The sequence below is a fragment of the Emydura macquarii genome, unplaced genomic scaffold, assembly GCF_026122565.2.
Source record: "Emydura macquarii macquarii isolate MOO-44397 ecotype Brisbane River unplaced genomic scaffold, CSIRO-AGI_Emac_v2 contig_2393, whole genome shotgun sequence".
Classification (NCBI taxonomy): domain Eukaryota; kingdom Metazoa; phylum Chordata; order Testudines; family Chelidae; genus Emydura; species Emydura macquarii.
The window spans coordinates 134,020-158,763 of NW_027132530.1; the positions used below are offsets into that span (position 1 = coordinate 134,020).

The window sequence follows — 24,744 nt, forward strand, 5'->3', positions numbered from 1 at the left end:
CCCAGTGTTTTCTGTTTTGCATTAAATACCCACCAAATTCAGAGTGGAGGTTAAAATTAAAAGCAAGGCAAACATGGAAGTGATTCTGATCTCTGAGCTGGGTTTCAGCCCAAGACCCCTGCCCTCTCAACCTTACCACCTGCCTAATTCTAATTCAGAGCGATTTAAACCAATGGGAAATCCGAGCTTCACTTTTCCAGCTCAGGGGCTCAGATGCTTGATCCAGAGATGTCACCTTCTCGCGTCTGCAGAGACACCAGTGCATTTACTCCTCTCACTCCTAAGCCCTAAGTTCCTCCCTGCAAAGCCAGAAAGGGGAGACGGTGGGAGCAGGGGCCACAGACAGAGCTAACAGGGATGTCACCTCTGCTGCCCAGGGAATTTAGTGCCTGCACAATATGCTGGGTCCCAGCCCTGGGGACTGGTAGCTTCTCACCATCCAGAAAGAAAACACAGCCTGGGCAGCACCAGCCCCAACTCCCCTCACACCCAGCCCAGCCCACGTTCCCCACAAGGGCCTGGAGGGGCTGCTCCCAGGGCTGAGAGAGGGGCCCATTCTGAGAGAGGCCCAGCCACTCCTCAGCTTCTCCTCTCAGCCTCCAAGGGGCCTGGTCACTTCCCATGGGGCGGGGGGTTCTGGGACATGGACACAGCCCCACTAGGGCCTGGGCTGGGACACTTGGCTCTTTTCCCACAGGCCCCTGGGCCCCCCTCACATGGGACAGGATTTGGGCCATGGCAGATCTGGGGCCAGGTCCCAGTTGGTCCCTTGGGGTGACAGGCCCCAGCCCCATTAATGATCCCCTGAGCCAGCCTGGCCCCAGGGAGGGTTCTGCAGCCCAGAGCTGTGGAGCACACATGATGGGTCACACGGTCACAGCAGCAGCACACCGGGGTGATGGGGACAGAGGGGTAGGTTGGATCCAGAAGGTCAGACGGTCCCATGGTTGGGGCACTGGGTCTGTAGCCTGGTCTCTGAGCCTCTTCCCAGAACAACGGGGCATGAGGGGCAGACAAACCTTTGGACATACCTGCTCACGGTGCTTCTGACACCCTAGAGGGCAACAAGAAACAGAGCAGAGAGTCAGTGCCCATGACCCAGCCTGTCCACCTGCCTTAGACTGGAGCTGGTGCAGCTGCTCACATTCAGACAGCAAAAGCTGCCTCTCCACTTCCATTTGCCTCTGGGGTGCACAGACACAGGGAAAGGGCAGGGACATGGGGAGCGTGGGGGGGTCATGGAAAATGGCACAAAGGCTTGTCTGAGCTGCACAGAGCATTTCATTCTATATCTTTGCCAATTCCACTTGTGGGACCTCTTCTCTCGCCTCTTCATGAGGAAGTAATAAGGGAGACCCGCAAAGAATATGCACGTGATTTCCCTAGTGGAAATGACAATGTTTCGGAGGAACAAGGCTGGATTAGTCAGAGCCAGGGGATGGATGTTGAGCTAACATTTTTACTGATGGTTTTTACTAATAGGCTTTTTAGTGATTTAGACGAGGATAATTTTAAGTCTAGTTTTTATAGTAAGTATTTAGTTTCATTTAAAGATCCATATTTTATTGAGACCAGACATTTTACATGCTGATTTTAATATTGGATAAGAGACAAGACAGCAGTTTACTAAAGAATGGGATATTTTATTTAGACTATCCCATAGAGTGTTATAACTGCCCTATATGTCCTCAGGTTTTAGCAACCTTCAGTAAATGGGCAAAGCACATCAGTGTGGTCCAGAGAAGTACAGCAATCAGAGTGGTGTGCAAGAAATGTGGTAAACAGTCCCATTTTTGTAATATTGCTTGCTACTACCCCAAATTCATGCCTAAGGAGGTAGATAGTTCAGAGAGGAGTTTTACCTGCTTGCTCTGTGGATCTGCCTTTCATACTAGATCGGGGCTAAATCAACACACTTGGCATAGACATCTAGTGGCAAGGAATGAGCAAAAAAAAGAAGCTAGGGTGGGGGGAAATGCAATTCGCTCTCGAGTGTGGACAGATCAAGAAATTGAGCTTTTAATTCAGCTTGAAAATAAATATGCTGGAGTGAGGAATATTAATAAATGTATAGAAAAAGAATTGAAGACCAAACCAAATAAGCAGACTTCTGATAAGAGGAGAGACTTGGCCAAAAAGAAGATTAAGGAAGATATAGTTATGGACGTTTAGGGTGTGAGAGAGTTGGTAGCTGTATGTTTGGAGTTCCACCTCCTCGGGAAAAGATAAAACCTCTTTGAAAGCACCCAATGATTGAAAGGAACGTGTGAGTGGCCGCCCTAGTTACTGTACTAGAAAGTGAGAGTCTGAGGCCTAGTAGAACGGGCCTAGATGCAAGATCTGAGACTTGAACCAAAATCAGGCTTTAGGAAACAGCAACTGCTTGCCTGCTTACAAGTGCGCTGACTGGGACAGGACCTTGACAGAAACACAGCATTGTTAATGCATTGGCATTCCTAAGGAGCAGTAAATTGTTAAATCATTAGTATTCCCAACTCCCCCGATATGGGGTGATTGCAGAAACACAGTCCTGGGAGACAGCACAAGTGCTCCCCAGACAGAAATACAATACAGGGAGGCAGTACAAGCTACCCCCAAGATACAGTAGTGCACAAGCACAATCACGAGGGACAGCACAGAGACACCCTGACCTTAAGACACAGGAGACAGGATGATGGATGAAGATGTTGTGCTTGATTTGGAGGCAAGGTATGGAACAATAGCCAACGTCAGACATGCAGTGTGAAACTTGTTTGTATCACGGTATAAGAAGAAGATCCCAGCAGGGGCATCTTTGTCCGACCTAGGGGATAACAGAAACTCCTGCCGTTAATTGAGCCGGTCCATTGTGACAAGCATACATGTCCTAGTGTATCAGTAGCTCCTATGGGGCACTAGCACTGTGCTTCACTTGCAATAAACTTGACCGAGTGCCTTTGCCACCAAATCGAGTCTGTGGTTATTCACAGGCAGTGCTAATGAGGTCTGCCAATTCAGCTAGCTGCACAAGCTGAGACAGCATCCAGAGGGGAGCTCACACCAGCACACATGCCTGACTGACGTCAGTTACAATAGGATGATGTTGTGTAGAAATGCTAGGGCCAAAATGTTCCTAAAACACCCACACTCCTGGGAGAGTTGATTTCTCTGTATTAGGCAGTCTGGGGGCAGCTGATTCTACAGGTGAGGGCTGGGGGAAACGTGACTATTGCTGGGAAATGGGCCCCATGCTCCAGTGATTCCCCCTCCCTGCTGCCTCTTACCCACACTCAGACACCCCATTGCCCTCACTCTGCAGGGTCCCCCTGCCCTCTCTGCTCCCATCAACCCCTCTGTCATCTCCTGCCCACACTCAGCCCCCCTCACTTCAAGGAGCTTCTAATTTCAACCCACCAGTGAAAGAAATGCTCAATCAAATGAAGGAAGCAGGTGTTATCAGAGAAAGCTCTGGTCCCTGGGCAGCCTCCATTGTCCTGGTAATGCAAAAAGACAGAAAACTCCCATCTGTGTGGACTATCAGAAACTCAACAAAGTTACACATAAGGATGCATGTGACAGATATGACAATTTCCTGCAATATCCTGGCCAATCCTGAGGGAATTAAGATAAACCATCACTGAATTAAGTTTAGTATCTTTGGCCGAATCCTTTGTATTAAAAATGCAAATGTTTGTGTCCTATTGTGGGATTATATAGACTTTGTTTAGTCTGAAGAAGGATTAATGCAATGTCTCGGAGCTAATTTGAACTCCAAAAGGCTGTGCTGAACAGTATAGCAGCCACGACTGATCTTTAGGGACAAGATGTGTGAAGTGGAGTTCCTAGGAAGTGAGATTACAACCCCGCTCCCTACAAACTCAGCCTTTGAAGCTTTGCCCTGAGAGGGGAACCTTTTGTCCGCTGATCACCTGATATGAGGATAGTTCAAAGACAAAATCTGGATTCTCCAGGGACCAACAGACTAGAAAGGATTTATGAATAATTACCCTGGGTTTAAGATGACTCAGGGCCTTCTTCCTGATCCAGTAAACCAGGACCTCTGATTCCCAGAGGACCCCAATCCTTAGGGTAAGGTTGGAATGACTTGGCCTACTGAAGACTGCGTGCTTGTTCTGAGCTGAGGAAGTTATGAACTTGTGACCACAAAAGAGACCCTTTTGAGGGGTCTGAAGTATTCATCTACCAGAGCCCAGGTTGGAGACAACTAGGGAAAATGTCTGGTAAACGTATTATCCCCAAGGGTACCATTTCAGATTTTTGGGGGGGGGGGCAACTTTAACTGTGTTCCCAGGGGCTACTGAGGTGCCTGAAAACTCTAGGTTTTTTGCAGATAATAACTTAAACGTTAGCCGACCGGAGCACTTTATCTAATTCCTATGGAAAGAAAGAGCAAATATATAAGCAAACAGTTAAAGCCATATTGTAAATTTAGAACAAGCAGGAGATAATATAGCAAGATATTCCCAATTGCAACTATTGAGGTATCAGTTTTGGAGTCTTAACACGGATATCAGAAACACAAGTACACTATCTTTAATAGAGATAAATAAAAATAAATAAAATCTGCTTAAATCTGCTTAGTGTCTCTAACAGAAGCATTGTGTTACTGCCGTTATCTACTCTATTTTAGACAATTGTTTTTTTCTCCACTAAAAATGTATTTACTTAATTTTAACATACGTGATTAAGTTTTTTCTCTTTTATTAAGAACAGGAATTAATTTTTCTAATTATTTTGGCATTTATGTTTACTGAGCACAATCATGTACGTGATTCACTAACATTTGACTCCATCATTACTATTAGTATCAGACTTGGAACCACATTTATTTTTGTACACATTTTAAGTTATTTTACAGATATAACTTAAAATACAATTTGAAAATAAACGACCATCATCTGCACAGTTATGTGTTTAGCTAATATTTTACTGCTGATGTCCACCATGGTACAGGATGTCCAGAGGTACTTGGGGTTCATTGGGTACCATAGGCATTTCATAAAAGACTTTACCAAGCTGGTGTCACCCTTACATGTTCTGGTACGAGGGCTCTCCAAGGGCAGGGCTGCACAGAAGGGTCCTCTAAACTGGGATGCAGGCTTCCAGAGGGTATCTGAATGCTTGAATTCTGGCCTTCTTGGGCGGTCACTAATATTTCTGTGGCTCTCACCATGTGCAGAGCATGATACAGACCAGCAGGGGGAGACAGACGCTTCTTTGGGAACTCACAAGCTAAACAGACCCCTTTGTGCTGCCTGTGGGGTTATTGTGATTGCTCAGTAATATCCTTCTAGCCCCTCAGTGCTGGGCATACCAGACAGGTCCACAGACATGGTCGCTGCTTGGCAAGCTCACACTGCACAGACCAGGGGCATTGACCCATGTTTAAATGTTCCCTGGCACAGAGGGAGGGTTCAGGGCTCCATTGGAAGAGGGTTTTGAGGAGAGGCAGGAAAGAGGTAGGGAGGGTGGAGTCCACAGGAGCTGGTTCCAGGAAGACGCGAGCTGTGCAGCACTGGGACTGTGTGGCTGGGATGGAGCAAACATGTTGGAAGAGGAGAAGAAAAGTTCCTGGGCTCCTTCCCATGAGCGGGTCCCATTCACCCAGCCTGGGCCCATCGCTCACACAGTCCTGGGGCTGGGCTGTCAATCCCCATCCTCTGGTCTGATCCCCCTTCCCCCGCTCTCCCCACTCCCCATCCGCCCCCTCCATCATGATGGGACCAGGTTCCAGGCAGAGACAATGAAGATGTGGGGCAGGGGGAATGTGGGACGGACACATGGGGAGACTTCCCTAGGACAGTAAAAGCTGGGACATTCCCTGTTGCTCATAGGCCCCATTGCACTCTCTGGACTCCTGGACTGGCTTTTCTCTGGGAGTCGGACAATGCAGTTAATGGCCCTGAGAGGACCTGGGAATCCCCTGAACCCGCTCCCGCTGCTTCACAAACACAGCTAGGTGGGGTCCTCTCAGGGACAGATAAAGGTCTCTGTCATGCTGGTCTCAGTGTGTAACGGGGGGTGAATTCAGTTCAATGGGCCTCAAGCATACACTGATGGGCTGCAGCAAATGGGGGTTTGATTTGCCTAGTGGTCCCCCAAGGAACACTGTCCAATCAGGGGCAGCTACTTCATCCCCTAAACCAACCAACCCCCTCCCAGTGCCACGTGTACTGACCCATTCTCCCATCTCAGCAGAGCACGGGGCTTTGGCTGAATAAGGTTCTGGAGCCGTTGGCCTACCCTGCCTGCTCATGGCTCTTTCCTTTCAGACCCAGTCAGGTAGGAGCATTGACCTGACTGTCATTCACATTCATGGTATAAACAATTGTCTCTGCAATGTTAGCAGCATGAGACCCACATTTTTACTTTTCAAGCCCAGCAGCCTGCCCCCCCTTGACCCCCACAGCCCAGCAGCCTAAACCCCCGCCCCTTTTTGCCCCTCTACTCTCCTTTCAGCTCACAGGCCTAGTGCTGGGAACTGAGAGGGGAAGGGGGTAGGGAGCAGGCAGGTGATGCCCTTTATACCCTTCCCATGGGAACAGGCCTGGGGGCTGGTCAGCGCTGGGATGGGACAGTCTCTGCTGCAGGTGCCACTGTCAGGGACAGAGATTCCCTCCAGTTGGGACTGGGCAGATGATCAGGGGAGCCACGTTTTTCCCCCCAGCATTGAGACCAGGATGGAAATAAGGGCGGAGCCTCCCGAAGAAGGTGTTGGTGAAAGTGAAGAGATGGGATCTGTCAGTGACATTGTAAAATGAGATCTCGCCTGCCTCATAGTCCAAGAAAATCCCCACCCGGCTGGGCCTGACACGCACGGGGAAGGAGGTGGAGGGATAGGTGCAGGCCTTGTATTCCCCACCTCTCAGCCACACAGCCCAGTATCCATTACCAGGGTTGAGTCTCACATTCCCCGGCCTGTGCCCAGATTCCCTACAAACGCCCAGAGCCCACTCAGTCTTGTCTCCCACCTCCACCTCCCAGTAACGCCTCCCGCCCGTGAATCCCTGAGTGCCCAGGACAGAGGGACAAGAATCAAAGCTCTCAGGATTGCTGGGCAGATTCTGGCACTTGTCTCCGAGTCTCACACGTTTCCGATCCTCAGACAGGACGAGGCTGGGATGAGCTGTGCCTGGATCCAGAGTCACGTCCACTGGGGAGAGAGTCAGAGTCAGTGCCGGGCTGGGGCTGGTCACTGAGATAAAGAGAAATTAACCTGTGCCCCCATTAATCGCTGTGTCAGGGTTATTGCTCTTTAAGTGGAGTCACGGCCCTGTCTGACTCTGAAGAGACAATTAGAGGAGAAGGATGGGGATGTGGGAGGAGTAGGAGGGGGTCATGGTGGCAGGTTTCATTAGGGTGGGCAGGGGCAGGCCCTGGGGGGATGGGGCAGTAGAGGGGTGGGTGAGGGGAAAAGATGATGCTGGAAGATCAAAGGGGAGGGGAAGGGCAAAAGGTAGTGAGGTGAGGGGCTAGCACAAGACAGGCAGTGGGGGGTGAAGTGGAGCAAGGGGAGGAGTGACCCCGGGTGAGAGAAGGGGCAGGCACCAGAGGGGGGAGCAAGGGAAGGTGTAAGCACAAGAGGGAAAAGAGGAGGTGAGGACAGGATCACAGCCCGGGGACATGGGGGGGATGAAGGGATGGGCAGGGATGAGGGAATCGAGGGGAGGGGTGGGCTCCAGTGGGGCAAAGGGGAGTCAAGGAAATGGGCAGGCAGAAGGGGACAAGGAGAGGGGTGGGCCCCTGAGGGCCAGAGGGCATTGGGGGAGGGGAGGTTACCATGGGGGCAGAAGGGTGCCAGGAGAGTGGTGGGCACCTGGGGGCAAATCTGGGGCAAGGGGAGGGCAGGTGATAGTGGGGTAGGAGGGTGAGGAGGGGGAAAAGAGAGGAAATGAAAGGGGCAGGTGGCAGAGTGGCAGAGGGGACAAGGGGGGAAGGGATGCCAGGGGGCGGAGGGGGGACAAGGGAATGGACAGGTGCCATGGGGTTCGAGGGGGTGGCGAGGGAACTGGTATGCATGAGGGGGACAGGGAAGGGTGATGAGCCAGGTGGGCACCAGCCAGGCAGAGGGGGCTGAGGGTAGGAGCGGTCACCAGGGGCCAGAGATGGGATGGGGGGAAGGACGGATGCCAGGGGAACAGATGAGGGCTAGGAGGGGGCAGGTGCTGAAGAGCAGAGGGCTGTGAGGGGAAGGGTGGGCCTGTCTTAATTACTCCTTTACATCCCAAAAGGGCCAAGCTCACCACACTAACATGACTGCTATTATCCCGATCTACAGACTCTGACATCAACTGTCTCACTTTAACCATTTAATAACTCGCTTCTTTTCTTTTCAATGAATAAATCTTTCATTCGTGTACCAACGACTGGCTACCAGCATGGTTTCGGGTGAGATCCTGAAGTGTATTTTGACCTGGGTACGTGGCTGGCTCTCTGGAGCTGGAAAAACCTAAGCGATGTGATTTCTGGTTTGAATAATTATTTCTCACTGAAGGCTGCTTTGTCTAGATCGTCCACAAGGGGCCAAAGAGGCAGACGGGGAGTGTTTGTGGATTGATAATAACTAGCATAGCATTTTGGTGAAGTCTTCTGATAAAGTACACCACCGGGCGGGGTACATGCCCTGTGTTCTGGCAATCTGACCTGAGGTTGGCTCTGTTAGCTGTGACCCATAGCAGGCAGCTTGACAGGGGGGCAAGAGAAGGGTCAGGCACAGGAGGGCAGAGTCTGGGATTAGGGGAGGGAGTCATGTGGAGCAGAGCAGGTTTAGGGGAGGGGCAGGTGCCAGGGGGCAGAGGCTGGTGAGGGGAGGAATGAGCACTAGAGGAGGTGGGGGAAGGTTGGAGGCATATGGGGGTGTGGTGAGGAGCAGGCACCAAGAGACAGAAGGATTGAGAGGAGGGTCAGAACCACGGAGGCAGAGGGGGGTTAAGGCAGGGGCAGGCTCCAGGAGAAAGAGGGGAACAAGGGGAGGGGCTGCCACAGAGTAGCAGAGAGGGGAAGGGAAGGGGCGGGTGCCGGAGGGCAGAGTTGGGGGAGAGAAGGGGTGGGTGGCAGGGAAAGGGAGGCAAAGAGATGGGAATTCACCAGTGAGGCAGAGGGGGAGCAAGGAGGGAGGAGGGGGACGAGTGGAGAGGCAGGTGCCGGGGGCAGAGGGGGTGTGAGGGTGGAAAGGGGAGCTAAGAGAGAGGAAGGTGTAAGACAGGAAGGGGAGGGGTTGGGGTGGGTGGCAGGAGGGGAGTGAGGGATCGGTGGGGTGCTAGAGGGCCAGAGGGGGGAGGAATGTGGCAGGTTCCAGGGGGGCAGATGGGGATGAGAAGAGGGAGGGGCAGGCACCAGGAGGGACAGTGGGGCACAGTGGAGTGAAGGGGAGGGCTGGGCACTGTAGACAGAGAGGTTGAGGGAAGGGGCAAGTGCCAGGAGGTCAGAGAGGGGTGGAGGGGAAGGACCGGTACCAGTATGGTGGGGGGGGGGGGAGGGGCAGGGGACAGGGTAGGCAGAGGGGGGTGAATGGGGGCATGGGAAAGGGAGGGGCAGGAGGAATGAGGAGACAGGTGGGCATCAGGGTGGCAAAGGGGGATGAGTGGAGGGGTGGGTACCAGTATAGCAGGAAGGGAGGGAGATGGGGCCAGAAGAGGTAGGGGGCTGAGGGAGTTGAAGGCACCAGGAGGGAAGATAATGGTGAAGGGGGGCAGGCCCCAGGGAATCTCTGTGCTGTGGTTGCTATGTTACTAAGAGCAGGTCAGTGCTGTCCCCCAACACACTGACTAGGCTGGGATTCTCCATGCTGGCTGGCCCCATGGGCATCACTTTCCAGCCAGGCAAACCCCACGGTCAGATCCTCCCCTCACCCAGCCCAGCCCCTCCCCCAGGCATAGGCAGGGTGTCTGGGCTGGGCTCACTGGACAGGGGCAGGACAGTAAGGGGATAGGCATTGGGGGGGCTGTTGGGGAGTGTCACTGGTTATTGGGGAGGAATAGAGACTGTTGTTAATGAGGCCAGGGCAGTGGGGAGGAGATGGGGCATTTCCCCACTTACTGCCTCCTCCATCTGGGACAAGCTGCACTGGTGCCAGTCCCAGTTCACACCCGCGCAGTATGTCTGTACTATGGTTTGTACCGGGGCAGCTTCATTGGTGCAAGGAAACCCTGGCAGACACAGTCTGAGACATGGCTGTGCCAGGGGCCGTAACACTTCCCGTCACTGTGGTTATGGAACAATAATTACAAGGTCACTGGAGCAGGGGAGCTGGACTCTGGGGCTCCCAGGTGAGGCCCGAACCACTGGGCTGCAGAGTCATTCTCACTCTCACACTATCCCAGTGCCAAATGGACACGGCTAATTGGGTTTAACTTTATGTGGGTCAGGAACTGACCAGAGCTGAGCCAAGCTCAGTCACTCCCAGAGCAAATTAGGGTTGTCACAGGGGCTGGGCCTTTGGCCGACTTCTAAAAGGGAGAACGATCCAACCCAGCTCCACCGGGAAGTAATTAAACCCCTGCTTCCTTGACTGGCAACCCTCCTACGACTCATCTGAAGGGGTTTCTTGGAGAGAAAGCTGCTGAGGAAAGAGGATCCTAGGAGAGCTGATCAGGAGAGTTCACCAGAGCAAGAGGCCTGGAAGGGAGGCTCCTAGAGAGGGACCGCCTAAGGGAAAGGAGCTGCCAGAGATGACAATTGACAGCCACAGGAGCAGCAGGACAGAGCCCTGGGGAGCTGCTCCTGGCTGGAGAAAGCAGGTGAAAGTGAGGCCTGCAGAGAATAAAGGACCAGTCTGAACTGAACCCAGCTCTGGGAAGTAGGGCTGAGTGCTCCTGATTGCATGAGAGACTGAACCAAACCCAGCGCCAGGAAGGAGGGCCGAGCATTCCTGAGTTGAGGAGAGTAAGGAGCTTGACTGAGAGCCAGGGGCTGGAGCAGAGCGAAGAAGATTTTGTTTTGGCGTTCATTTGCACTCAAAGTAGATCCCAGCAGGGAAATTTTGTCTCAGACCTTTTAGACTAAGTAGAATACAGTAGAACCCCATTTATCTGACCCTCCATTATCCGACTCTCCACATTAACTGGACAACTGGAAGGTAGGGATAGGATACAGAAGGACCTAAACAAACTGGAGGATTGGGCCAAAAGAAATCTAATGAGGTTCAACAAAGAAAAGTGCAGCATCCTCCACTTAGGAAGGAAGAATCCCATGCACAGTTATAGACTGGGGACCGACGAGCTAGGCAGCAATTCTGCAGAAAAGGATCTGGGGGTAACAGTGGATAAAAAGCTGGATATGAGTCAGCAGTGTGCCCTGGTTGTCAAGAAGGCTAATAGCATATTGGGCTGCATTAGGAGGAGCATTGCCAGCAGGTCACGGGAAGTGATTATTCCCCTCTATTCGGCATTGGTGAGGCCGCATTTAGAGTATTGTGTCCAGTTTTGGGCCCCCCACTACAAAAAGGATGTAGACAAGTTGGAGAGAGTTCAGCGGAGGGCAACAAAAATGATTAAGGGGCTGGAGCACAAGACTTATGAGGAGAGGCTAAGGGAACTGGGCTTGTTTAGTCTGCAAAAGAGAAGAATGAGGGGGGATTTGATAGCAGCCTTTAACTACCTGACAGGGGGTTCCAGGGAGGATGGGGCTAGGCTGTTCTCGGCGGTGGCAAATGACAGAACTAGGAGCAATGGTCTCAAGTTGCAGGGCGGGAGGTCTAGGTTGGACATTAGGAAAAAGTTTTTCACTAGGAGGGTGGTGAAGCCCTGGAATGGGTTACCTAGGGAGGTGGTGGAATCTCCATCTTTAGAGGTTTTTAAGCTGAGGCTTGACAAAGCCCTGGCTGGGATGATATAGCTGAGGTTAGTCCTGCTTTGAGCAGGGGGTTGGACTAGATGACCTCCTGAGGTCTCTTCCAACTCTAATATTCTATGATTCTATGACATGTAAAAAGGTGATGCCCTACAATAACTGGATTTTGGACAGAGGGGATGTTGCTATGGATCTGTAAGAGTTTCTAGTACTGGGCAAAATGGGGAGCCAAGAAAGCAGGCTTTGGGGTATAAGCTTCAGGGACAAATGTCAGCCATGGATTTCAGACTTCGCTCTGCTTACCGGGGACACCTTCACCTAGCTCCCAGAATCAAAGTGTGGGAGTTTGGTGCTTTTGAGTAGCTTCCTCCAGGAGCCTGAAAGGAGTCCATTAGAAAAAGGTGCAACTAGCAGCTCTCATGAACAGCACGGGCTTTCCGGCCAGGGGAGCTGGGAAAAAAGCTAAAAGTGATTCAAAAGTTCTGGTGGTCCTGGGAAATGGGTGTGACAAGAGCCCTAATAGGTTTATTAAACAGCTATGTAATTTGCAGGCCTAAGGCAAGCTTTCTTACTGAAACTGGCTGAGAAATGGGAGCAAAGTCAGTGACTAATAGGCAGAAGCAGCTACTCACAGAGCAGGAGAGAAGTCACCTGTTTGTGACTAAACAAAGAAAACAAGTCAAGGCACTCAAAAAGGACCGTGGGGGTCAGCAGAAGAAATTCTGTTCTAGCTTCCAAGATGTCTACCAGTTCAAGATACAGCCACAACACCTGTATGAGCCACAGACTGATGAGATTATTCAAATGCAGAAGTAATTTGCAGCTGCTGAATGTAACAAGCAGTGGACACAACACAACAGGGATGAAGTGGTAGCTGGAATTGCCAATACCCATGGGCAAGTAGCCCTGGCCCTAGACTAGAAACAACACCTGATGAGCCGAATAGTTCAGCCAAAGCAACAGGGAGATGGTGAACAACAGTCTCAAGAAAGCCAAGCTGCAGTCAGCCAATGTAGAAAATGAGAGATGCAAGGGGGAAGCTACTCAGAAGCCAAAACTGGAAGGGCATGAACAAGCCTTCCACCTTGTGAGTGAGGTGCTCCAGAAAGGGCTGCAGGATATGAGTAGGGTGGCTGGAAAACTATAAAAGTGCTTTTTTTGACTTATGAACCTGCTGCATCAATTAGAAGGAAGTAACAAGGAGAACTTGAAACTGCGGGTTTGTCTATATTTGAGCTGGGAAGTGTGCTGCACTAGCTCAGCTCAAGCTAGCATGCTAAATGTATCCGTATAGCCAAGGTAGTCTGGGCATCTCGGGCCAGCCTCCTGACTACATACCAAGGAGGTCGTCATGTTTGTACTTTGGCGGCTAACTCAGATTGCCACCTCTGCTATGCTGGCCACACTGCTATTTTTAGTCTCTAGCTCAGGTACGTCTACATGATCTAGGAATCATCTCCCAGTGCAAATGTAGATGTATCATAAGACAAGCGAAGGAACAGCTCCTGGAACAAGTTCAAGAACTAGAAAGGCTAAGTATCATGGCTCAGGAAAGGGCAGAGGAGCATGATGAGGATTCTGGTATGTGCAATAAGATAGAGCCCAGCAGTAAATTACCAGGAGACTGCATTTACTCAGGGGAGCAGAGTGATACCTTGCATGTCCTGGAAGGCATTTTAGGGGAATAAGTCAACAGGCACAAATACAGAGCTGGTGGCTAAAAGGGAAGCTTTTTTCAGCTATCCAGAAAATCCAATGGATTGGAAAGACTAGAAGAGAAGAGTGCTACAGATATGGGGATCAGGGCAGAAGGCCTTGCACAACAGAACACCCCACAGTCCCAGAAGGCTGTGGTCTTGCAGGAGCTAGAGAAGATGTGCTGCTCAAGGGACTGGATCTCAGCTTAAGCCATACAGAGGGAGAGGAGCTGGCTGTCTCAGCCCTGGAAGGTGACCAGGGAACAGCAATGTTTGTTGTTTGTTGTTTCAGGAGCAGCTTAAGATCAAGTGTGGAATGAAGCCCAATTCTGAGATACATACAAATTTGGAGAACTCAAAGGCTAAGGTGACAACCACATGGAAAGAGCAGAAATTATGCCAGACAGAGAAGGCAAACCTTCTCCAGAATAGCTGGGCTGCGAGTTATACCGACCAGCTGGAGACAAGAATAGCACTGTGGTGGATGTAGAGATACAGGATCATCAGGTGAAAGATGGAGTCTCTGAGGTGGGAATTCCACCTGCTGAAAGGAAAAGTAACCATGTGAGTGACATAAAAACACACATCCAAGAGGAAGCTGAAGTAGAAAGAGAAGAAATAGGAGATCTCTTCCACCCAGACACCTCAAAGAGGAACATAAAGCCTGAACTAGATCTGGGCTAAAAAGAAGTACATTCTAAAGGAAATATGTGTCCCAAAGAGGAGGAGCAGAAAGGTGCTTTTCCAGCTGATAACAATACACATGGTCATGTGGGACCATGTGGGAAGAGAATCCAAAGTGGCCTCCCATAGCTCCTTTACTGAAGGTTGCAGGAAAAAAGATGCAGCCAGAAGTAATTAGAGATGCTAATAAGGGGTTAGTCTGAATGAAAGATGACCTTGACTCCAAAAGGAGCATGTGTGAATGCATCTTGGGATGCTGCTGTTGGAGAGACCATGAGGCAGCCTGACGCCGGTTTATGAATTGTAATGGAATGCTAAATTGTATTGTACTGTTCAGCCACTAGGTGGCAATGCATGTAAAATACCTTTTCTAAACTAAGTTCAGCCAAACCTGGCAGAAAATTATAGAATCTTATACTGAACACACCTGGTGTGTATCTGGCTCAGAAGGAAGCTCTTTAGCCAGTCCATATCTGGTATAGGAGCATGACATGGTGTCAAAAATAAACTAGTGCCAGAGAGAACATAAACAGATAGTGCAAAGCAATAGAGGTTGCAGACAGAAGGAAAAAAGCCACAAAGGTTGCAGGATCTCATCAACGTGCCACTCTTTAATAGCTCAGAGAACATCAGTTTTGACAAACCTTCACAATGGAGATATACAGATATTTTCTTTAATTCATGGTATAGGGAATCAGGCAGAGCATATCCTTAGATTCTTTGACTTTACTAAAAACAGTCTCAAAGATGAAAGGTTTCTAGCTATGTTTGATGCATACTTTATACCTCAGAGCAATATGGTTTATGAAAGAGCATGTTTTCTCCAGAGAACTCAAGAACCAGGAGAAACAGTTGAATGTTCTATAAGCATGCATTGGCTGAAAACTGTGACTTTGGAACTGCAAAACATGAAAATATGAGACAGGCTGGTTATTGGGTTATCAGATATAAATCTTTCACAGCAGCTACAAGTGAAGAGAGATTTAGCCCTAGCCACAACTAAGCAGAAAGCACAGCTGTCTGAATTAGTCAAACAGCAGAACAAAAGGCAGGATCAACTTTAAAAACCCGAAACTAGCTTAGAAACTGTAAACATTCACTTAAGTGCTAAAAGTCATTATCATAAAACCTCTGAGGCAAGGAGAGAGAGGTCCGTGCTACTAGGCACAAAGTCCATCCTGCATAAACAAGGTGCGGAAAAAGTCATATCCCAAGAGATCCCAGGAGATGTCCAGCCAGAGGTACAAGATGTAATAAATGCACAAAATATGGGCAATTATAAATGTTTGGGATGCTCTGAAGCTACTGATATAGCAGATTTATGTGTGTGTGCTTGAGACCTAATAAGAGTGGTTTTAGGTAAATGGACTTTTGTTTGTACCAATCATTTATAAGCTGGAGGAGCTGTGTCCCCCTTGATTTATTCCTGATACTGCCTGTAGAGAAATAGTTAAGTTACCACTTCAGGAAACCCTGGGTAACAGGAGGGAGTGGAGATTCCCTAAAATGAGGCAATGAGAAAAGGGGCCAAGGATCCCAGCAGGCTCATGACTGGGATGTGAAATGGCCCCAGGATCCAGCCATGTCCCGGGCCCAGTGGCAACAGACTGTGCTAGGACGGGGGACAGTAAGCGGATAAGGGATCAGGGATGTGCTGCTTCAGCCGGCCACAAAAGAGTTAACCGATTCCCCTGCAGCCTGGGGTTCTGGCTCTCTGGAATCCAGAAATCTGGCCCAGCAGCTGCCACCAACTATATCACCTCATTAAGCTGGGAGAGATAAACTCAGCTCAGCCCCTTCAAACTACTCCCAGGAAATGGTGCTCACCTTTCCCTGCTGGAAGGGGGAAGGAAGCTCCTATTGGGGGCCACGAGGGATGCGTGGGAAAAGTAGGGGTTGGTGTCACTTGCCCACAATCTTGTATCCCTGCCACCTCTTTGGGCAGCACTTGTGAAGGGCAATGTGGGTAGGAGAGGTGAAGGGGTCAGGGCTAGAATGAGAAAAGGAGCTTGTGTTTCAATCTCTCTCCCTCAGCAAAGATTCAGGTTCTTGGGGCAGGTGTTTCAGAAGCGCTCAGCATTCTCCTGCTTCTGTCCCCAGGGAACACAAAGGGCATTGCAGGCCTTTCCACCCAGATTTTGACACCAGTGTCACCATGTTAGTTGGAGGATGAAGTTTTATTGATATAGTTGACCTAGTACAATCCCTTGTGTGGACACAATGATACCAGTATAAAGGTGCCTTACACCAGTAAGCCTATTCCCCTTCCCATACACAGGGCTGTGCCAATTTAACTATACTGGGATAATTAAAGTGGTGCAACACTAGAGTACAAAGAAGCCCTAGAACATAGACTTCCTGGGGCAGAGCTTGGCCAGTGCTGAGAGTGCTCAGAAACACACTGTGCTCTGAGCACACGAGCAGCCACCAAGGGTCAGCTGGTGGTCAAGCCAAACACAGAGGAGCAGCAGTGCACAGTGGAAAAGGGAGACCTCTTTCTCTTCCTCCTCCAGATGAGAGAGCTCGGCCAGCCTTGGCTATGGGGCTGCTGCCACGCCAGGCTGACGATCCCAATGTGGACCTCACCATTTGTCCCCATCCACAACACAAATCAGTTCTCCCCCCCACCCTCATGTAAATGGAACCAACCCCGGATCTTTAACTCACTGGTGAATCTCTCTAGCATTTCCCTCATGTCAAGGCAGATTTTGTACACATTCATCAGGGCAGGAGAAACGGCTTCTGGTTGCTGGAGTTTCACATTCTCACTCCTGCAAAGAAAACGTCCCGTCATCACTCGGCTGCTCTGCACACACATCGCTCACAGGAATAGATGGAGTAATGGAAATGTAAACAGACCTGATCAATGCACTTTCCACATCCTGAAAGGAGACAGAGAGAGTGAGCTTGGTTAACGTCATGTGCAAAAATAGTGAGTGTCTTTCCATTCTGTATCAGATTTAATCCACAACATTTAGCACTTCAGGGCAGACCCATCTGTGCAGGATATTCAGAAGTGATCACTGATTTCAGGTGCCTTGTCTGCCCTGACACTGATTCTCACAGGAGCTGAGTAAGGGTGGCACGTATAAGAGGCTAAGGGAGGCTAAGCCTCCACAAAAATGGCTGGCCATGCCGGGGGGAAATGCTGCGAATGTGGCTTGAGTCACCTCTCTGGAAGTGTGCCGACCTGCTGTTGCCTTTGGAGCACTGGAAGAGAAGCTCCATAGAAGTGGGGAATGAGGGAGGCCACCAGTGTCTGGACTGTTGTCCCGCCCCTCCTCTACCCCCAAGATCTCCCTCTGCCTGCCACTTGCTCCTCTCTGCCTCCTTCCCTGAGGACCCTCTGCCCATTGCTTGCATCTCTCAGTCCCCTCACTCCTGGTGCTCACCTAAGGTGGGAGAAAGTGATGGGGACATGGCCCCCCTGTTCCAGGAATGGGCTAGAGAAGAGCAAGTGGGCAGGTGTGGGGCCTTGGGGAAAGAGGCGGAGAGAAGTGAGTGGCGGGTGGGGGGACCCCGGTGGAAGAGGAAGAGAGGAATGAGTGGCAGGTGGGGGGACCTCAGGGGAAGAGGCAGACAGGAGCGAGCAGCTGGCAGAGGGCCTTGGGGAGGGGATGGGAAGAGGCAGAGCGAGGGGGTCCTTGGGGAGAAGAGGCAGGCCAAGTGGGGGCAGGAACTCGGGGGCAGGGCCATGGTCCAGGCACTGGTGGCCCCTACCACTTTTACGGAGCTTCCGGCGCTTGCGTGTGAGCCTCCCCAAATGGAAGACTCAGGTGCTGCCTATGGAGCTGAGGGTCATGTGACAATGGCACAGACTGGAAGAACGTGACGTTCTGTGAACACTGAACAAGGAGCTTTGTTGGCCTAAGGAAAGCAGCAGCATCCCTAACTCCCTTTGCCTCTCACTCCACTTCACTGCAGAGCTTCCACCCAGATTGTCCCCAGCCTCCCTCCTGTCCATCTTCTTGCTGCATCTGCAGCTCCCATTGCTTCAAGTGGAGTGTGGGTGCTCAGCCCTTCCCAATCTCAGGCCCCAGGTGTCCCAGGCTGACACCATGGATGGAAACCCGCAGCATCAATGGCTAGCAATGAGAGTCTCAGCCCCTTCATTCCAATAATTTGAGAGTTCACTTTGGCTCCTGGTTCCCCCCTCACCCATGTCACTACATGGCTCAGAATCTCTACTTATCAGCCAAATTTGGCCAGATTCCAGCAGTCACAGCAGGGACCATGCCAGCCCCTTGCTCCTTTTTCACACATTCGACAGGGAAAGCCTCTGCTGCATCTGTGATTCAGTCTAACACAGACTGTGCTTGTCTGCGCTGACAGGACCTTGCGCCTGGGCTTCTGTTTGTGTTGGGAAACAGTCAGATCAGGCACTGGAAACATGATTTGTCATGAAACTCCTTGGATTTAATCACTGACTGGAGATTTTAATGCTGCAGGGATGGATGGGGAGATTGTTAACAGACTCACCTGCAGCAGCTCAGTAGCTGGTTGCCGACACTTCTCCTCTACCTCTGTGATGAGATTGATCAGAGTGGCATTCTGCTCCGAGAGTTTTGTTATATTGTCCTGTAGTCTCTCCAGAGTTTTCCTTTCCTCTTCCGCCAGTCTCTGCAGAAGCAGCTGCTCTTCTTCACTCAGAACCTGGTGCAGTTTCTTAAATTCACGTTTAATCGACTGTCTGCGATTCTCCACCTTGTGCTTTAGTAAAAAATGGAGAGGGAATAAGGCCGTGGAGCCAGAGTCATGGAATCATAGAAGATGAGGGTTGGAAGGGACCTCAGGAGGTAATCTAGTCCAACACCTTCCTCAAAGCAGGACCAACCCCAACTAAATCAAATGCTAGTCACATGCTGCTCTGAGTCTTCCTCATGGATGAGGGAGCAGGCCTGCTAGTCATGGGGTGCAAGGATCATGAATCAGATGACTTTTTAGAGCTACGGCTTATGGTAATGGAACTGAAAAATGTCCTTCTGGAAAAAAGTAATTGGGTCACACTCCCAACCACTGCCCCTTATCCCCAACCGCAGCCGCTCCCATGCTCTGTGGGCCAGGGCTCTGTGTGGCAGGATGGGAGGGCTGTGTCTCTGCTCTCGTAGATCTTGGTGCTCTTGCTGGACTGGGGGGCAGGCTGTAGCCATTCTTGGTGACCCCTTGAACACTGAAGATAGGTGGCAGCATCTGGCCACTCCCTGAAAATCAGTGGCCCCCAGAAAGCCCCAGTGGTAAGGGGGAGCTGGGACCTGGGGGCTAGTTGTGGGACAGATCAGGGGAAGAATAGGGGTTAGCATATGGGGACAGTGGTACATGGATGGGATAGTGACCAACACAGAGACGTCGTGATATATAGGTGGGGAAATAGAGGACAGCACATGGAGGCAATGGTACCTGCGTGGGGGTCAGCACACAAGGCAGTGGTACAAGGATTGGGGCAGCACATGAAGCAGTGTTACATGGGGAAATGGGGGACAGGGACAGTCTTTTATTTGCACAGCCAGAAAGCAGGAACTCTCTTTGCTGCACAGGCTGAGGGACCAGGCTGTCCATCAAAACACTTCATAGCTCTGATTGGCTGCCCTTCACTATCAGGCAGGGGAAAGCAGCCAATCATAGGGGATTTCTCTGAAAACTTAGGGTGCTTCCTCCCCACTCATTAGAAGGGTTGGAAATAGGGTGGCCAACTTCCTAATTTGTGAAAACTGGACAATGAGCGCTGGCATCTTCCCCACCCCCTGTTCCTTCTCTTTCCCAGAGATCCCACCCCTTCCCTCAAGATCCCATTCCCAACTTCTCTCCATCCAACTCCCATCGCTCACTGGTCCCTCCCCCTGCCAGCTGAGCAGAGTGCTCAGGGCGGAGGGGTGACTGGGGCAGGATATTTGACGGAGAGTTGCACTCTGGGGATGCGTGACTCGGGTAAGATGGTGCAGGGAGAGCTGTGCTCTGGGGGTGGAGGTGACAGGGCCAGGGCAGGGGAGGGAAAACCGTGCTCTTGGATGTGGGGGGGGTGATTGGGGCAGGATGAGGGAGCTGCCGGTACCACTCTCCACCAGAGCCATTCCTCAGGGCTACTCCAGGCTCCAGCAGCAGCTGCTGCTCTACCTGCCTCTGGTGGTGGAGGCCAGTTACTGCAGGTAACTGGACTTTCAGTGTCCGGTCAGGAGTGCTGATCGGATACTGCCAGGTCCCCCCTTTTTACTGGAATTTCCAGTCAAAAACCAGACACCTGGCAACCCGAGTAGGAAAGCATCTGAGTGGGCTGCTCTAAGGGCAGGTCTGGCTTCATGAGGAGCAAGTGAGTCTGTGTGACAGGACAGTGAGTGGATATCAGGATTAGTTGGGGGGGTGTAGAAGTGCAGGCTGTATCTGGGCAGGGTGTGTGTAGTGTGTGTGGGTGGGTGCAGAGGTCAGGGTGCAGTGACAGTGGTTCTGTAGTGAGTATAGGTTGGGTGTATGTAGAGCCCTGGAATGAGTTGCTGCCCAAATGCCAGGAACCTCCTCCTCCCCCAGGGCTGTTGCACTGGGATCCTCAGCGGAGATGTTTCCTGCTCCTGTCACCATGGCAATGTCCCAAGCAAACAGCCAGACCAGGTTATAACCTCATCCCACAATTTTACTGCCCCTCATCCCCAGGAACACTGCAGGGGGAAGGGCTCTGGGAAGGATAAATCCAGACACCCACCTGCCACTGTGTGATTTTCTTCTCCTCCTCAGATGTCAGTGCCAGGCCCTCCTCTAGCTCATTCCTCAGAGGGTTCAGGGCTCCCTGGAGTTTCACCTGCAGGGGCATCATGGGTAATAAACAGCCATTAATCTGCATGTCTGAAGAGCGGAGATTGCAGGACACAGGGCCAGATGAAACAGAGGTCCTATAGCTCCATGTCTAGGCCCCAGCTACTGAAGACATATGATTACTTCCATTAAAAAGATCATGTTTCAAATCCTCAGGGCTAAAAAGAATATACTGAAAACATGCCCTGAGTGTGCAACATCTGCCTGAGTCTGCAGAGAGCCTGAGCCAATCGCCCTGAGAGGGAATTGCCACGTGTCTTTGTGGGGTGTTAAGCAGTCAACCGCACCCCAGCAGAGGGCTCTATGCATGGCAGGAAAAGAGAGCACAGTGACTCTGTCCTCCAACCCAAGCAGGGACACCCCAACTCCCTGGGTCAGTACTGGGGTGATGGGGGACTCCCTGATTCTGTTTCCTCTCTCAGGGGAGAAGGGACCCCTTCCCTTGCCACCAGTGTCTCCAAGGGGATGGAGCCCCCAGCCACTCCACCAGCCTGTCCAGAGAGTTCTGCAGGCCCCACCCCCAGCACACAGCCCTTGAGTGGGTGGCCCCTTCCCCAGCCACTGCCAGAGAAACAGAGTCACAGCAGGGCCCTGTGTCAGGGTGTGGAGCCTGGGGCCCTGGGTTGCCTCAGTCCAGCCCTGTGGGAAATGCATATTGTAATAACAAAGCTAGGAGAATGCCCTGGGCAGAGGCAGCAGGGTCTGCGCTCCAGGACCTAGGGCATTGTCTGGCTGATATGCTGATCCCGGGGGGAGACTTTTCCCCACATGGCTGCTGCGCTCAGAGCCTCTGGAATGCAGGAGATTAGCTGAAGTTTCTGGACACTGAGCCCAGCCCTGGATCTGCAGCTGCTAGAACTCACCTGGGTGGGGAAGGCATCAAGACAGGGGCAAATCTGTGTGAAAATGGAACAGCTCCAAGCAGCCATCAGAAGACGCAGGATCTGATCCCTTCTGTATGCCCTTCCCCCTACTGCTGCATCTCATGGGCCCCCCTTACCCTGGGTGTCACTCATCTCAGGCCCAGAGTGCTCTGCACCCACTCAGATCCAATGTCCCCCATGCTTTATGGGTGACAATTATTAACTTCAGAAACAGAGAGTCCTGAGACTGAGAGAGAGAGAGAGAGATTTACACTGATGGGGAGTGAACCCTGCAGCCCCCATGAAAGTGGGAGGGGGGGGGGTGAACCCTGTAGCCCACTCTGAATCTGAGGGGGAAGTGTGTCTCAGTTTCAGGGTAACTGAACCGGTATATCCCCCCATCCCCTCCATGATCCAGTCTCACACTGTCCAGTCAGGTCTCAGGTCTCCAGCCATCACTTGTCCCTGGACAGGAACATTGTCCTGCTTCCTTCTGACCAGGGGGATTTAAGGCTGCCCAACCCCCTTCCTTACACTGCAATATCGCAGCAAGCCAGTCTGCTGAATGGCCAGTGCCTGTGTGCTGCTCTCAATCTATGAACTTGTGCTATGAACAGTGCAGTGCCAGTGCTTACCAGTTACCACCTACCTCTGTCTCAGCAAGCACCTTTATTCTTAGGGTGAAAGCATTACACAGAAAACATATACAAACAATAAACATTCCCGCTCACCAGAGGTCACCCTTCAGTCTTATGGGCCCTAGTAGGCCAAAGTCTTTCCAGCCCTTCTACAAGGCTTGGGGCCCTTGGCGTAAGGTCCTTGTAGTGATATGTTTGTGGAAGATTATAATTTAGAGACGCTCCCTCCTAAAGGACAGTATTATGAATGCAGGAATTTAGAGCTGTGCCCTGGAGGCGGGGGTTGGATCCATTTGCTGGATCAGAAAGAAGGTCATGAGTCAGTTCAAAGGAAGCCTTTTTATAGCAAAAGCCATTTCTTGGTCTGTTGGTCTCTGAGAAACCCAGTGTAACCAGTATATCAAACCTCCCTAGAGGTTGGCACCTCTCTGGAGGGGTTATAACCTTAAACCATTCATAAGAATAATATAGTCTGTTCCCCCACAGATACAACATGTGGTTACAATATCTGTCACAGAGTGAACCCTGCAACACGCCTGGAACCTGGGAGAGAACCCCCTAAGCCCAGGAGCGTGGAGTGAATCTTGCAGCCCCCCTGAAACTGGGAGTGGGGAGTGAACCCATTAGCAGCCCCCTGATCCTTGGATGTGGGTACTGAACCCCGCAGCCTCCCTGATCCCGTGAGGAGGGACTAAATTCTCCCCCCCCCCCCCGAATTTTAAGTTCCTATTTGGAAACTATGTGTCCCCTATTTTGTTTGTCTATTGCTCTCCAAGTCCCTTTTGAACCATGGCTGGCTGAGAGCTGTGATAAACTTGCTAAGCAAGGGACTTCAACTTCCATCAGCCCCCTCCCCACTGCACATCCCTCTCCCCCCGTGGTAAGGGAAGGACCCTGGACCAGGAGGTGGTTGGGCTCTGTTTGGGACCATGGCTGCCAGGTGAGCCACAAGCTGCAAAGAGGAAGCCCTCAAGGTCACAAAGCTGTGTGCGGAACAGGCTGTGAGAGCCGGATCTTAAAGATGGGTATAGGTCTGTGTGGGGTTTATGGGACAACAGCAGTGGCTGGGTAGGGAGCCAGTGCTGAGGGGCCCCAGTGAAAGAGACTAAGGGAGCCTGGCCTGGAAACCCACACGCTCCTGTTTGCTTGAATAGTGACCGGACTGGAAACAGCACCTCAGGCACTAGGGCTGAAAAGTCCTGATTCTTGAGTAGACAGCCCCAGGGATCCAGCAAGAACCACTATTACTTACCTAGAACTGTAACTCTGTAAGTCTCTATAGCTGGGGGATCTGCAACCTTTCCCCTTCCTGCCAGCCCTAGGAAACACCTTTCCCCTTGGCTATGTGTCTGAGGGGTTGTTGGAACCCACCAGGGCTAGTGGCTACAAGGCCTAGCTGCTGAAGCACCTATAATGCTTGTCTCTGATTTGCAGTACCCCGATTGTGCTACTGGCACTCTAGGGGTTTGGTGTGCTCCAGTACTGAACCCAGCAGATGGAGAACAGGCCTCCCACTGATCCCAGCTGCCACCACTGGAGAAGAGCACAACAGAGCCCTTAATGGGCTTATTTAACCCAGAGGAGTAGCGATTCCCTACCTTGTAATCCTGGGCTGCCTCCTCGATGGGGAGAATAGTGTGATCCCGGTGATCCCGGGACTCCCTGCAAACCACACAGATAGATTTTCCGTCCTCCTCACAGAAGAGTTTGAGTTTTTCCTGGTGAGTCTCACACAGATTCTCCTTCTGCACTTTCCCTGGCTTTAACTTCAGTTGTTTGATGTTCTCTATGATATTGGCCAGCTGCCTGTTGGGCCGGAATTTCCCTTTCTCGAATGGCACTCGGCACTTGGGACAGGGGAACTTTGTGCCTGATTCAGGTTCTCTTTGCTCACAGTACTGGGTGATGCAGGCTCGGCAGAAGTTGTGTCCACACTCTGTGGTCAGTGGCTCTGTCAGATACTCCAGGCAGATGAAACAAGTGGCTTCTTCTTGAATTTTCCATATTGGAATTGCTGAGGCCATTGCAGCTGGACTCTGGATTTTATTTCTCTGTCCTTTGCTCAGTGTCCTTGGCTCACAAACATGGGGAGAGGAGAGGTGCACTGCAAGAGAAATATAAAGGAAATGAAAAGAACTATGCAGCAGGACAGGGAGAGTGAAGGAAGTCATGGTGAAGGGATATAATAGGACAGGAGATATTAGGAGGGAGAATATCACTGAACTTCCCAAGGTCATTAAAGCATCATAGTTAAAATAAAAGCAAAAATAT

The 24,744-nt window shown here is 51.1% G+C and overlaps 1 protein-coding gene across 1 annotated transcript; it reads right to left on the minus strand.

Annotated features, from left to right (window-relative positions):
* Positions 1-6,599: 6,599 nt before the first annotated feature.
* Positions 6,600-24,497, minus strand: LOC137161872 (E3 ubiquitin-protein ligase TRIM39-like). Its single transcript, XM_067561387.1, has 6 exons — positions 24,072-24,497; positions 20,863-20,958; positions 18,651-18,881; positions 17,031-17,053; positions 16,839-16,942; positions 6,600-7,153 (listed from the first exon to the last, which is right to left on the minus strand). Exons 1-6 carry the CDS (start codon positions 24,495-24,497, stop codon positions 6,600-6,602), a joined length of 1,434 nt encoding a protein of 477 aa, XP_067417488.1.
* Positions 24,498-24,744: the final 247 nt, after the last annotated feature.

Coding starts and splice junctions, on each gene's coding strand:
- LOC137161872 (XM_067561387.1), bottom strand. CDS start 24,497: ATGGCCTCAGCAATTCCAATATGGAAAATTCAAGAAGAAGCCACTTGT. Junction 20,959..24,071: donor AGGCAGCCCAGGATTACAAG/GTAGGGAATCGC, acceptor ATGCCCCTGCAG/GTGAAACTCCAGGGAGCCCT. Junction 18,882..20,862: donor AGAAAATCACACAGTGGCAG/GTGGGTGTCTGG, acceptor TTTTTACTAAAG/CACAAGGTGGAGAATCGCAG.